The sequence below is a fragment of the Heteronotia binoei genome, chromosome 13, assembly GCF_032191835.1.
Source record: "Heteronotia binoei isolate CCM8104 ecotype False Entrance Well chromosome 13, APGP_CSIRO_Hbin_v1, whole genome shotgun sequence".
Taxonomy (NCBI): domain Eukaryota; kingdom Metazoa; phylum Chordata; class Lepidosauria; order Squamata; family Gekkonidae; genus Heteronotia; species Heteronotia binoei.
In genome coordinates this window covers 21,637,964-21,653,190 of record NC_083235.1, presented here as the reverse complement: position 1 = coordinate 21,653,190, position 15,227 = coordinate 21,637,964, and the positions used below count along the sequence as shown (strand labels likewise).

Below are 15,227 nucleotides of genomic sequence, written 5' to 3'. Positions count from 1 at the left end.
TTTCTGGAACCAAGAACACACCGATCTCCAGTGATCCACTATCACACTGACCCAGAGCAGGCTGCCAAATCAGCTTTTGGGTACAATAGCAACCTTCTGCTTGCGCCCACATCAGTTGGCATACCTCTGCCCAGGGGAAACCAATCTGCATTCACCATCCCAGCAATAACTCCCCCCCCCCAACTACCTCCTCACCCCACCACCCAAAGCCCAAGAACACTGGCACTTACCCATCGGATGCCCTGGATCCTGGGGGTGCCGCCTTTCTGCCCCTCCAGCTGGATCTGATAGCTACAGCTGCGAAACAAGTGCATCTTTCTCCAAATCACATAGAGCAGGTTTCCTTCAGGCCCGGTACCCGAAAGCCCCCCAGAGAGCTGGGGCAAGGGGGTGATGTCACCAAGCGGAAGCCCGACATGCCACCTGCCCTCCTTGTTCAAGGCCACCTTTGAGAAAAACAAACAAAAAACAGCTAGGACCAGTGTTCCCTCTAAGCTGCAAGAGTCTTGTGAGCAGAAATTCTACTTTGTGAGCTACTGGCATTAAAGCTGTGAGCTACTGCATCAATGAGTGTGTTCTGGGGTCATCCTTCCTGTGCGAAGACAAAAATGTGTCAGCTGGAGGCTAAAAATCTGTGAGCTAGCTCACACTAACTCAGCTTAGAGGACTCCTTTTGGGGTCTCTAATGTGCTGCTGGACTCAAATTCTAGTTCTTTTCTGTTTGTTGCTCTGTATTCACCTGGTCTGGCTAGACTGAACTCATCAGATCTCAGAAGCAAAGCAGGCTTAACCCTGGTTAGTACTCCGATGGGAGACCACCAAGGAATTCCAAGCTTACGATGTGGAAGCAGGCAATGACAAACCGCCTCTTGCCTTGAAAACCCCACATGCTTGTCATAAGTCAGCTGTGTCTTGACAACTAGAACGACACCAGGGCAGGGTCAGGCTTACAACACACTGTAAAAGGAGGGCAACGACAACGGCCATGGAATGTTGACACAGTGTTTCGAGATCTCCTTAGTCTTTCGCTTGCAATATCCCCACAACCCTTAATGACAACCTTTCAAGGTAGATCAACATGACAGTTTCTGTAACTCAGCTTGCAGGAAGCGAGGCTGAGAGAACAGTGGGTTGGCCAGAGAGCCATCTAAGGTCACTTTGGAAGTTCCTCCTTCAGGAGTCAACATTTATTTTATTCTGGAGCATATTTAGGGAACCGTCTCACACATCTGACAGGGTGGATTCTGGTCCAGGGAAACCCAGGACACGATATACACATCGATCTTACAGGTGCCTGCCCCAAAGCTCTTTCTCATGTTTTCGCTACAGTGTCCCTACATGGACAGAACTTATCCTTATCCTGCCAAGCACATATCTAGAACACGGGTGGCCAAACTGTGGTTTGGGAGCCACATGTGGCCCTTTCACACATATTATGTGGTTCTCAAAGCCCACTTCACCCTGTCAGCTGGCTTGGAGAAGGCATTTAAAGTTAAAGCTGCTGTCTTTCCACCTCCACCATCCCTTCCTTCCTTCCTTCCTTCCTTCCTTCCTTCCTTCCTTCCTTCCTTCCTTCCTTCCTTCCTTCCTTCCTTCCGCCACATGTGGCTCTTTCACACATATTGTATGGGTCTTGAAGCCCCCATTATGCCATTGGCCAGCTTGGAGAAGGCATTTCACTCTTTAAATCACTTCTCCAAGCCAAACCAGCCAGTGGCTTGGAGAATGCATCTAAAGTTAAAGTTGCTTTCTTTCCATCTCTCCCACCCTGTCCTGCGGCTCTCAAACATCTGATGTTCATGTCTTGCAGCTCTCAAACATCCGATATTTATTCTATGCGCCTCTTAAATTAAGCAAGTTGGGCCAGCCCTGATTTAGAAGCAACATCAATTAGACCACTCAAGGTAACCGAGCTCTGCCGGATCCTCACCTCCATGTCCTGGGTCCAGTCCACATTGGGAAGTCCTCCTAGAGAAGCGGGGAGCGCAATCCACAGTCTGGACTCTTTCAGGATCCCAGCTGAGCTGAAGAACCTCCTGGCCGAAGAAGCCCCAAAGCCCAGGACGCCAGCAATTCCATCGAGACTGACCTTAACACCCGGCACTTTCTGTAAGCGAGCCCATTTGTTGGCACACGACGCAAACACACACCTGCAGGCACAAAAGCGGGAGCCACCAGGATCTTGCCGCTCGCTTCCTGGACTGACACGCAGTCCCAAGGAGAGAGCGAGCGAGCGAGTTGTGTGTGTGTCTGGTGCGCTCTTGCACCTTCCCACTTCTGGAGACCCAGGAGCGGCGGCGGCGGCGGCAGGAAAAGCGCCACCGAGGCTGCCGCCAGGAGCGCATTTGGCCACGTGCCCAGAACCTCTCGGCTGGAAAAGCCTCTCTTCCGAGGCTGGGACTCACCACGCCCCCCTCAGGGGCAGCCACGTTTCTGGTCGAGCAAGTCTGGAAGAGTTCAAAAGCAGAGAGAGAGAGGGCCAGGCGCTGCGGCTTCTTGCACAAATTGCCTGCAAAGAGCGTTCCCCTCCGCCGGCGCGGTGCCTAGGCGAGGAGTTCGGAACACGACGCGGGTCCTCTGCTAGCACGCGCTGCGTTTCTGGCAGGTGTAACGCGGTTGGTGCAGGAGGGGGCGTTGACAGTCTCCAGCTGGTGGCTGGAGAATTATAGCAGTATACAGGAGCCACGCGGGGCCGGCCCTAGACTGTCTGGCACCCTAGGCAAGGCTAATATCTGGTGCCTCTCCCTGGCACTGGTAACATCACTAAGTCACATGTGAGGCCGGCACTCTAGACAGTCACCTAGTTTGCCTAGAGGCACGGTTGGCCCTGTATCCACGGTATTTTTGTATTAGTATGTGAACTGAGTAGACTCTAGTTTCATTCTACAGGGAAATGTTGTAACCCATGCTTTAGAGACCAGCGTGGAACATTACAACAGACTCTTGATGTATTACTCCTCACAATTAAGAGACCCAATTACATTGACATCAGTCTCCCAATTCTGACGTTTATTGCCTTTGCTGTTTTTTTCCCCGCCCAGTCAACCCAAACCTACGATTACCAGACCCCAACCTGTTATTCTTTTAATCTGCTAAAAACATTTCCACTATTTTGCATACTAACTCGCTGGCCACTCTTTCCGCATGTCAGACTTCTAATTCCATCCCATGCTATTGCCTGACGAAGTGTGCTTTTAGCACACACACGAGAGCTTACATTCTCCATAAAACTTTGTGGATCTTAAAGGAGCGCCAACTTTGTTCTAGCAGAAATGGCTACTTTGCAAGGTGGACTTAGGGATGCCAACCTCTAGGTAGGACCTAGAGATTCCCCTGGAATTACCACTCATCTCCAGAGTTCCCCTAGAGATAATAGATTCCTTGGAGGGTGGGCTCTATGCCATTGTATCACACTGAGGTCTCTGCCCTGCCCAGGCTCCATCCCCAAATCTCCAGGAGTTTCCCCACTTGGATCTGGCAACCGTACCCCACCCCCATCTCCCACTGGTAGCCAAGGAAGACTTGGCTGCCCTAGAACTCTAAGGCATTATTCCTTGCTAAGGTCTCCCCCCTCCCCAAACCCCACCCTTCCCAGCATCCACTCCCCAAAATCTCCAGAAATTCACAACCCTGGCTCCTTTCCATTCCCTCTCCTGCTCAAATGCTATCATCATTTCTTATTTATTCCTTGAAAGACTTCCTCAACTTCCCCCATTTTATCCCCCCCCCCAAACTCCCCCCCAACCCTCCAAGGTAGGCTAGGCTGAGAACGAGAGCCCGTGACATCTAGTGAGTGCCAAAGACACTGAATTTAATCCAGATCTGCCCCAATCACATATAAGACAAAAACAATGAAAAGGCTGTGCAATTCTTAGCAAACATATATCTCTATAAGTATATTATTACAGTGTGGAATAATCAAACAATATAGATGAAGTTACAGTCAAACAGCCTGAGGGTAATGGTGAAGCTGTGTGATTGTTGGAGGCTGCTGTGTTCCATTGGAAAGAAACTTGGTTGAGACACTAATTGAGAAGGGACGAAGCTCTTGAAGAAGACACAAAACTGCTCATATTTGAATAGCAAGTCGGGCTCAGGGATCCTTCTCTCCTATTTGGAAGCTTGTCTCTTGTTCAAGAGAAGTCCCATTGGCTACTGGAAGAAAAGAAGATAGTACTCTCTATAGGACTATATTTGCAGAACATCTCTTTTTGGACTGAAAAGGTTTTTCACCATTCATGGATTGTAACTTCATTTATATTGTTTGATTATTCTACACTGTGATTTACTTATATATATGTTTGTTGAGAATTGCGTGGTCTTTTCATTGTTTTTGTCCGGCTTGGAGACCATGGTGCCTTGTGTTTGGTTACCAATCACATACAAAGCAATAGATCCTATTTTTAGAGCAAAAGGTGTTGATGGACAGGTAGGATTAAACCCTCCCACAGCCCGTAATTTCTCAACTCGGAAGTAATCCCCCCTAGGCAAGCGCTCTTCAAGTACTGTAAGTGAGTTTGGAGCAAGAGGCTATGGGGAGTAAAGGCGCATGGGGCTGAGCAGGGCTTTGTTTGTAGGAAAAGCCCAACAGGAACTCATTTGCATATGAGGCTACATCACCTGATGTTACCATTGTTTCACTCAGGGCTTTTTTGTAGAAACTGCCCATCAGGAGCTCATTTGCATATTAAGCCACACCCCCTGGTGCCAAGCCAGCCAGAACTGCATTCTTGTGCATTTCTGCTAAAAAAAAAAGCCCATGGCTGAGACTCTGGCATGTGAGGGCAGGCCCAGGGGCTCAGCCCTATCCCCACTGTGTCATTTGTCTGAATGTGCAGCAGCCCCAGAGACTCCCCCAGCACAGTTGCCCTGTTGGAGGCTGCAGCTGTATCAAGGGCTGTCAGCTCCAGGTTGGAAAATTCCTGGACATATGGGGATGGAGCTCGGAGAGGGTGACTTTTAGGGTGGGGATGGACCTCAGCGGAGTGTAATATCATAGAATTCACCCTCAAAGGCAGCCATTTTCTCCAGAAGAATTAATCTCTGTAATCTGGAAAATTCCAGGAGATCTCCAGGCCCCATCTGGAGACTGGCAACACTGCAACCATACCATGCAGGCATGGAAAGGGCAACTATTTGCTCTAGGGTTACCACGTCCAATTCAAGAAATATCTGGGAACACTGGGGGTAGAGCCAGGAGCAAGGTTGTGACAAGCATAATTGAACTCCAAAGGGAGTTCTGGCCATCACCTTTAAAAGGAAGGGGAGGGGCCTCAGCATGGTACAATGCCATTAGAGTCCATCCTTCCAAGCGTGCATTTTCTCCAGATGAGCTGATCTCTGCCAGCTGGAGGCCAGTTGTAAAAGTGGAAGATCTCCAGGCCCCACCTGGAGGCTGGCAACCTTACTCTGTGTAGCAACCTTGGCGGTCCATGGTGGTCTCCCATCTAATTACTAAACAGGGCTAAACCTGATTCCTTTCTAAAATTTGGTTAAATTGAGCTAACCTGGGCTATCCAGGCCCGGGAACACAATTAGATACTCAATCTTTTGGCCACTTCCACCATCATGACTGTAATGAGGTCTAGGGGTTTAAAACTGGGAGAAGGGCTTTAATCACACTGGGTGCTTGGGAACTGGTCAATGTGCCACAGACACAGCATCCCTGTTATAATTCAACAGGGGCCTAAATGTGTGAAGTGGGGAGGGAGAGCAGAATTCTTTGTCTGAGGACCGATAGCAGCTCAGAGCAGGCCTACCCAGAAGAGCCTCATTCCTACCTCATGCTTTCCATACCTGTGGTTTCATTCACTGTCACAGCTGTGGATCCAAAATCACATCAAGGGACTCTTATTTCTTTCTCACTCTCTTTGTGATGCTACAAAGCATGTGACAGTATCTTTATTCAAGTGTCTCCCCCCTCCCCCATTCTTCCGTAGAAACCAGGGATGCTAAACAGTGCCTAGCGATTGGCAGGAGGTCTATGGGGGAGCAGCATCCCAGGAGAAAAATTAAACAGAAAACTAAGGCCTGAGCTGCTTCTAGGAAGTTCTGATCATAGAGTTCCTGGTGATTCCTAGAGCAAGCCAGAAGTGACAAGATGTAGGGTTGCCCAGTCCCCAAGTGGGAATGGGGGATCCCCCCTGCCAATCTTGCCCCCAAACCAGAGCACATCGAGGACATCACGAGCGGCACCATTGCCCCCCACACTCCCAGGAAGCTCCTTCCTACCCCCTGTTGGTGCAAGGTAAGGACCTAGTAACCCTTGACAAAGGTAGCTCTAGGAATCTCAAGGAACTCCATGGTCAGAACTTCCTTTAAGTAGCCCAGGCCTTATTTTTCTTTTTAATTTCCCCTCCATTTCACCCTTGGCTCCAGTTGCTGCCTGCCAAGCTGAGCATTGGCAGGTAAGAGCTACCAACTGCCAAGGGGTCTCTCACCAGGCTGCAGCAAGGCTCTGACTCTGAGATAATTTGTGTGGGGGCCCCCAAGATTTTGACTGCCTAGGGACCTCCACAGCGTTTAATCCAGCACTATTGTTATTAAACAATTCTACATGCTTATGTACTATTTGGCATGTCAAAGGCACAAATCCTTTCACTTGAAAGGAGGATGTCCAAAACAATATTATTGACAGATTATGGTGGGGGAGGAGGGAAGCATTCACAATAAATGCTCCTGAAGATGCACTGTTTTTATGTAATGCGGCAGGCAGATCTTACGTGCAGTAACTCAGAACTAAGTCCCATAGAATTCAATGGGACTCATTCTTGGAATTGCATCAACACAGAATTGCAGCTTCAACAACAAGCCTTTTCGACCCTACCGAAAATCTCCCTCCCCCTTGGCCCCACTGAAATCTGAAACGATGTCCCTGACCGTGAAGAGTTCGTTTTGTGTGGATTTATTGAAACAGAATGCAAGGAAGTGACCTTGTATGAGGTGCTTGAGGAGAGTGAAGCCACACATGTTTGCAAAAAACATGTATAATAGCAGCTAACAAGCACCTAGGCTTGGCTTTTGGCCCTCCCAGGCCTCTGTTCTCCAGTGGGAGGAAAGGGTGAGGAAAGGGCTGCCGGGAGATCTCCCACTGTTACAACTGATCTCCAAGTGACAGAGATCACCTGGAGAAAATGGCCATTTTGGAAGGTGGGCTCTACGGCATTATACCCCATTGAAGTCCATTTCCTCTCTAAACCCTGAGAGCCAGTTTGGTGTAGTGCAAGGGTGAGGAACCTTTTTTCTGCCAAGGGCCATTTAGAAATTAATAACATCATTCGCGGGCCAGCAGGAACTCGTTAGCATATTAGGCCACACCATCTGGAATAATCAAGTGCAAGTTGAACTGGTGGTAGCTGGCTCCCACCCCCCTCCCTTCATGCAGAAACTGTAGCTGCTCCCACCAGACCCAAGACACTCACATACACCATCAGCTGTCCTTCACAAAGCCCACCAGTCAGGCTGCAGAGAGAAGGGAATAAAGAAATGGGAAGAAATGGGAAAAAGGAAAAAAAAGAAATAGGTGAAAGAAAGGGGAAGAAATGGAAATAAAAGGAAATAAAGAATTGGGGGGAGAATAAATTGGGGGGAAATAAAAAGGGGGAAGAAATAGAAAGAAAGGGAAATAAAGAAACGAGGGGAAAACTTACTTGAAAGGCCAGTGATTCTTCCATGCTCTCCAGCGATCCTGGATGGCCCACCAGTGATTCCCACAGGCCAGCCAGCCCTGGGGAGGCCCCTGCACAGCGCAGCCAGTCCCCACGATCTCCGCAGGCCAGCTGGCCTGGGGAGGCTAGGGTTGCCAAGTCCAATACAAGAAATATCTGGGGACTTTGGGGGTGGAGCCAGGAGACATTAGGGGTGGAGCCAAGATCAAGGCTGTGACAAGCATAATTGAACTCCAAAGGGAGTTCTGGCCATCACATTTAAAGGGACGGCACACCTTTTCAATTCCTTCCTTCCATAGGAAATAATGAAGGATAGGGGCACCTTCTTTTGGGGCTCATAGAATTGGACCCCCTGGTCCAATCTTTTTGAAACTTGGGGGGTATTTTGGGGAGAGGCACTAGATGCTATACTGAAATTTTGGTGCCTCTACCCCAAAAAACAGCCCTCCCAGAACCTCAGATACCCACCAATCAATTCTCCATGATTTTCTATGGGAATAAATCTGCATAGGGAATAATAAAGTTCCCAAAAGACATTTCCCTCCCCTCCCCCCGCTTTCTGCGACCCTGAAGTGGGGGGAGGGCCTCCAAACCGGGGGATCCCCTGCCCCCACCTGGGGATTGGCAACCCTAGGGGAGGCCCCACACAGTGCGGCCAGCCCCCAGCGATCTCTGCAGGCCAGCTGGCCCCAGGGAGGCCCCTGGGCAGCGCATCCAGCCCCCAGCAATCCCCGCAGGCCAGCTGATCCCCCCAGGCCAGACTGAGGGACCTTGCGGGCCATTTACGGCCCACAGGCCAGAGGTTCCCCACCCCTGGTGTAGTGGTTAAGATTAGTGGACTATCATCTGGAGAACCCTGTTTAAATCCCCACTCCTCCACATGCAGCCAGCTGGGTGACTTTGGGTGAGTCATAAGTTCTCTTAGAGCTGTTCTCTCAAGAGCAGTTCTCTCAGAGCTCTCTCAGCCCCACCTAACTCACAGGGTATCTGTTGTGGGGAGAGGAAGGGAAAGGAGATGGTAAGCCACTCTGAAATGCCAAACGCAAGGCAGGGGATCAGAGTTTTTTTTGTAGCAGGAACTCCTTGGCATATTAGGCCACACACCCCTGATATAGCCAATCCTCCAAGAGTTTACAGGGCTCTTATTACAAGGCCTGCTGTAAGCTCCAGGAGGATTGGCTACATCAGGGGGTGTGGTCTAATATGCAAAGGAGTTCCTGCTACAAAAAAAGCCCTTCAGGGTATCAATTCAATCTTCTTCTCCTCCTCCCAGGCTCCACTCCCCAATCTCCAGGTATTTCCTAACCCAGAGCTGACAACCCTAGTTGAGGAGTATTTATTTATTTATTTATTTACATTATATTTATATCCCGCCCATTCTCTACAGACTCAAGGTGGCTAACGGCATAAAATAGACAGTAAACAAAACAATATTAAAACAATAAAACAATAGAACAATCAGATAAATAACAATGGTGCTACTTTAGGCAGATCGTATAATATTTTCTTTCTCACGCGCACAGATCCTGGGCAGTCAGTAATAAGAGCGCTATGGATCCAGATGTGGTGGCAGCCCTCTCCCATTAGATGTTATATGCCACCCGAAACAGTTCAGTCTTGCAGGCCCTGTGGAACTGCGATAAATCCCGCAGGGCCCTGATGGTTTCTGGAAGGGTGTTCCAAAGTATTGGGGCTGCAACCAAGAAGGCTCCTGCTCTGATGGAGTTGAGCCTAGCCTCCTTTAGCCCAGGGACAGCCAAAATATTTTGAGAACTTGATCGCAGTGCTCTCTGGGGAACATGTGGGGAAGGCGGTCCCACAGAGTAGGGCTGCCAGGTCTCCCCTATGGTGAAATAAAAATATAAGGGGGCCACAGTGGAATGGTAAAAGTAATCAACAAGAAATGCACTGTGCAGATGTTAGAATAAATCAAAACAGAATGCCTTAAATACTGTATATTATTGAACTGTATAACTCTATACAGAATTGGAAATGTTACTCCTAATTTTCGTACAAAAATCTACTATACATGCTTTTTGACAATTCCATTCATATGTTATATCAACAATCCCAAACCCATGTATACTACTGAGCTTTGTACCAACAAAACATAGGTAAAGGATCTTCAACTTGGTTGTGTGTTATAAATCTTTTCTTGAAGGCTACTGAATAACGTGAAGAATTTTCGATTCAGCGCACACCCAGTAAAAAGTCTGCTTCACCAGTCTTCCTCAAGAATCGTGAGCTTCCCAAGCACTTCTTTGCATCATCCTTCAAATGAACAGTGATGATGCAGAACACAACCCAAATTCTCCAAGTTGTTCAGATAGCATCCTTACCGTATTCCAATATGCTTCAAGTTGTTCTGAACACACCAATCACGATTCTTCAAGTTTACAATTGTATCTAAAACGTCTTCAAAATTTATTCTAGAATACCATTTCCCATTGAAACAATTCTTCCCATTGGAACAGTCCTCAGTCTTACTAGCAATGGCAAAACCCTGCAGCTGATCTTTTGGGTGCAACCAAACAGAGAATCATGGCAGAGAGTGCCTGGAGAAAAACCCAAGGTTTCCATGATAACCAGCCTCCAAAACCAAACATTACAAATCAATTATACAAAATACCCTATATCGATACATTCTCATACAAAAAACTCTCATGAACATATCCTGAAATATGGAACACAATACAATAACCAACGAGGAACCAAAGTTCATAGATTCAAAGTGCAGATTAATGTCCATTCATCAGCATACAGTTCTTCCATTCCATAGGGATCCACAGTCCAAGATGACTTCTGAGGAATCCATGGATAATATCCAGAATCTAATTCAGTTCTCACAACACAGCTCCACAAGACAGTGACCAGGTCATACTTAATGTTTCCTCGTTTCACTTTTAGCTTCAATTATTCTTTCAGAGCATGGCAAGATTTCAACTTAAACACACATCCAAGTGACCAACGCAAGACTTGAAAATTGGTACTGTTTGATTTTGGAAGCTGGGCTCAGGTAGCTGGCTCAAGATTGACTCAGCTTCCCATTCTTCCGAGGTTGGTAAAATGAGTACCCAGCTTGCTGGGGGGAAAGTGTAGATGACTGGGGAAGGCAATGGCAAACCACCCCGTAAAAAGTCTGCTGTGAAAACATTTGATGAGATGTCACCCCAGAGTCAGAAATGACTGGTGCTTGCACAGGGGACTACCTTTACCTTTTTCTTGCACTGCTTGATTTTGGAGGCTGTTTATCACGGAAACCTTGGGGTTTTTTTCTCCAGCCACTGATTCTTTGGGTGGCAGGAATTTCACTTCCAGGAGAGAAGTGACATCACATAGAGTTTCCAGTGATTCCTATACTTATTTTTAATTAATGTTATTTATAGTCCATCTTTCTCACGTAAGGCAGATTGCACAGAATGAACCAATACAATTGACAGGATGGGAAACTGTTTAGTTTGGTTATTGAGCTGATTCCCTCCTCCATACTTTTTATGCCATCATGTGCCGATCTTCATAAGGAAATATGGAATTATAAAGGACAAGGCTGGCCTAGATGGGCAAATTCTTAGTACAAACTAGTACAGTTCTAAGTATGCATGCTCACAAGACCAGACCACTGAGTTCAGTTGGGGCTTATTCATCCAGATGGGCACTTAGGGTTACAGCTGTTGTGGCTTGCAGCTGCCTCATCTGAAGCCCACATCATACAAACATCAAACAGTTCATGGGACCTTATTTACTACAGACGAAAGAAACCATCCAATCTTGAAACAAATTCAAAAACTTGCCAGATTCACGTCAACGCCAAGGGAACATTCAGGAACAAGCTGCAGTCTCATTAGATTCGCTTCACTTCGTTGGTAACCTGGTTGAAACGAAAGCCATTTGAGCCTTTAAAATCACTTAACCCGATCGAGTCAAGATCACACTGAGTGAACAAGCGGATTGGCCAATGAAAATGAAATAACACATCTGGCATCTTCTGACACCAACCGCAAGTGCCAAGATATTGTGCATTAGCCACCATGAAATAGACGCTTATCCAGTTACATACTCAAGCACCAGGTTTCCTAAAGCACAGATAACTACCAGCTCATGCCAGTTTCTACAAGCATGAATGATAACAGGGAAATGGAGAGCAGAGATTAGAACGTTTTAATGGCATCCGCTTCAACTGCAGGCAAGCCACCCGCCCCCCACCCCCACTGTGGAAGTATATACAAGGAAGAGGTATGTAAGGAAATGCAGATGTTGCTTTCTCAGCCCTGGAAGATGGGTCATTTACTTGGACTCTGGCCTCCTTTATTGTAACATTTGCACTGTTTTCCTAACTTTAATGTCACGAAATAATTGATTACTGTGGTTGCTGGCTGAGTGCCCCACAGTTTTAGATACCTATTTGCTGTCATTTTGCAAATGATTGATGGCAGCGCTTAGTTGCATCAGTGCTTAGTTCTTGTGGCCCTTTCTTACATGCCCTGGGAAATGCTGATCAGCACTTTGGGGTCAGGAAGCAATTTTCCTCCAGGCCAGTTTGGCCAGCGATCCTGGAGGTTTTTTGCCATCTTCTGGGCATGGAGCAGGGGTCACTGGGGTGGTGGTGGTGGGGAGCTATTTGTGAATTCCCTGCATTGTGCAGGGGGTTGGACTAGATGACCCTGGAGGTCCCTTCCAACTCTATGATTCTATGTTATACTTGACCAACATGCAAATGCACTAAAGAAAAAAATACCAACTCATGTATGACATGTAAAAGATCCTGTTTCCAGGGCCAGATCCTAGTTTCCAAGATACAAAAGAGAGGGTTGGAAAGGACAGGGGCAGCAATAGGAGAGAGCTGGCCTGCGATTCAATTGCGGAGGCTTCATGACCCACTTTTGGGTCCTGACCCACAGGCTGAGAAAAGCAGAGTCTGCTTTCAGGCTTTTCTGGCAATTAGGACAAAAGCAAGCAAAACCCCTTGAGGACACTCAGCCTGCCTGGCAAGCCCTAACTGGAACACTCCTCCAGCACTCTCCCGCCAGGATCAAAGCCCTCGCTTGATTTATTGGATTCTATCTGCTAACCATGCACCAGCCTGCTGCTCTGGGAAAGCAGTGGAACTCCCATCAGTCCACTAAACCTGGCGAGTTGTATTGGAAGTGAAGGACTCTGCCCTGTCTCTTAGCCTCAGACTTCAGAGAGGGACCATAGAGAAGCAGAAAGGTCAAGGCCTGTGTCTCCTGCCTTTTCCACTGCTCTGATGCTGCCCCTTGTGTAGATTGCTACTCTCAGGGAGTCTTCCTTCCTACCAGCTAACCCCTTCTGTCTTGCAACCAAGAGAGAAGAACCTGCTTTCCTGCATCTCCATCTATCCTAGTTTAGCTAGTTAGTTAGAACGCTGCCTCTACTCTGTCCTGCTTAGAGGGGAGCTCCTTATAACAAAGAATTTGCGAAGGGGCAAAAGGCACCGTGTGAACATATTCTCAGCAGCAACCCACGCAACTCCTGCTGTGCCGTGTGCACCCTGCAGTTCTAACAAGTTCAACATTTGCACAGCCATGCCTTTTGCAGCAGGTCTTATAATTTTATTTATTTTATTTCATGTATAACCCCCAAGGGCCTAAATGCACACTGTGAAGGCTTTGCGTGCCTGCAGTTTGGCCTCTTGACAGACATCCTTTGAAGTCCCAAGTATGGAAGTTAATTCCCAGGTATGTGGGTGGGTGCCCTGATCTGGATAGTCCAGGCTAGCCCGATCTCATCCGATCCCTGATGCTAAGCAGTGTTGGTCCTGGACAGTTTTTGGATGGGAGACCTCCAAGGAAGTCCAGGGTTGCCACACAGAGGCAGGCAATGGCAAACCACCTGAGCATCTCTTTATTTGCTTGTTTGTTTAGTAGGCTTATATTCCACCCTTTCTCATCACGGGCTCAGGGCGGATCACAACATGAACTGAACAACAATTAACCCCCCCCCTACACTTTAAATTTTAAAACAATACAATAAAATTAGCAAACCAATAACAATAGAACGAAATAAGGTGTATCGTCAGGCAGGAAGGGCACATTTCACAGTATACAGCTGTTTTCGGCCCCAAAACATGATGAATAGGAGAGCACCATAGTGAAACATGATGTCACAACAAGGCTGTAAAGCATGATGTCCCAACAAGGGAAGCCAACTGATGGAATAGTTGCTGGAATAGGATACCCGCTGCCTCAACCAAAAATCCAGTGGAAAAGCTCCATCTTACAGGCCCTACAAAATGATAGTAACTCAGGTAGGGCCTGGATCTCCATAGGGAGCTGATTCCAACAGGTGGGGGCCAGAGCCAACAGGTGAGGACCCTGGTCAAGGCAAGATGGATGTCCTTTGGGCCAGGGGTGGTCAGGAGATGTTGTATAGACCGCAACGACCTCCGGGGCATATATGGGGAAAGGCGGTCCCTCAAGTATGTCGGTCCCAGGCCATGTAAGGCTTTAAACGTCATTACAAAAATCTTGAAGCAGACCCAGTACTTGTTTGGTAGCCAGTGCAATGGGTGCTGTGCCGGTCGAATGGTCTTGCAGTAAAAAGGGCTGCTGAGAGCCACTATGGGCCCCCAGACAAAGATTCCACTTAGGTCCTCCGTATGACCCTGATCCAAACGAAATCTCATAACAAAACAAATCACTTGGCTTACTGTTACCCAGGGATGGACTCTGGGTGTCTGGCACTGATCAGGAGGATAATTAAGCTGTCCTCCCTCTCCTCTAACTCTGCACTGAAGCACAAACCAGGTTCAGTAGGAGGCCCAAAATTAATAGTCTCCCGATCCAGGCCGGTGTCGAAATCCTCTATTAAAAGGAAGGAATAAAACACAGTGTTTGAGGCTACACTCTCCAATGAGCAGGCTCGTAGCCACAGTGGCACAAAAGGGGCAGTGCCCCACTACCAATCATTTGCCATGCCCCCCCCCCAATCAGCATCCTGGTTGAAATTTCACACCTCTTTCAGGTATAAATTTTCTATGTGAAAAAGGAAGGAGTTGAGGTTAAAAACTGAGGTAAAAATTTACTGATGGAACCCGCCCTGAGTCTGCTTTGCGAGGAGGGTGGGGTATAAATCGAATAAATGAAATGAAATGAATCCTGTCATAAATCTTTTAGGGGTGAATCCTCTATGCAATTGGCTAGAACACAATTAACAGCAAGACTGAAGACTCCTGATTTTAAAAGCGTGCGGGGTGGGGAGAGGGAAATTATGCTGGAGTAAAGCAGAGAGAGAGAGGAGGGAGGGATGAAGGGATTTTAAAAAATGTTGTAGCAGACACGGAGGAAAGTAAAGAAAAAGACAGAGTGAACAGGACAGTGTGTCACAATAGTCCTGTAGAACTCTTTTTGCTGGGTAAATTGTTTTTTGACAGAACGGGAGACAAAATAATGAGGAATTTAGGTCCAGAAGTGAGCACCAATATTCTTTTGCTAATATATGCACAGGAATCTCATTCACGAGGTGGGGTGGGGGTGTTGTGTTTGCTCTGAAGATGGAAAGTTGCAGGAAAATACCCTACCTGAGGACACCTTGTGCTTTACC

At 47.5% G+C, this 15,227-nt stretch overlaps 2 protein-coding genes across 2 annotated transcripts in view; one reads left to right on the top strand and one right to left on the bottom strand.

Moving 5' to 3' along the window:
* RAPGEF3 (Rap guanine nucleotide exchange factor 3) overlaps positions 1 to 1,316 on the bottom strand; it is a 98,809-nt gene extending 97,493 nt beyond the window's left edge. The window contains exons 1-2 of the mRNA XM_060253309.1: positions 1,226 to 1,316; positions 231 to 472 (exon numbers count right to left, since the gene is read on the bottom strand). Of these exons, the coding sequence (XP_060109292.1) occupies positions 231 to 472; positions 1,226 to 1,316 (333 nt within the window). The remainder of the gene's footprint in view (positions 1 to 230; positions 473 to 1,225) is intronic.
* The window catches only part of SLC48A1 (solute carrier family 48 member 1), a 456,994-nt gene that overhangs the window by 363,447 nt on the left and 78,320 nt on the right, over positions 1 to 15,227 (top strand). The window lies entirely within an intron of this gene.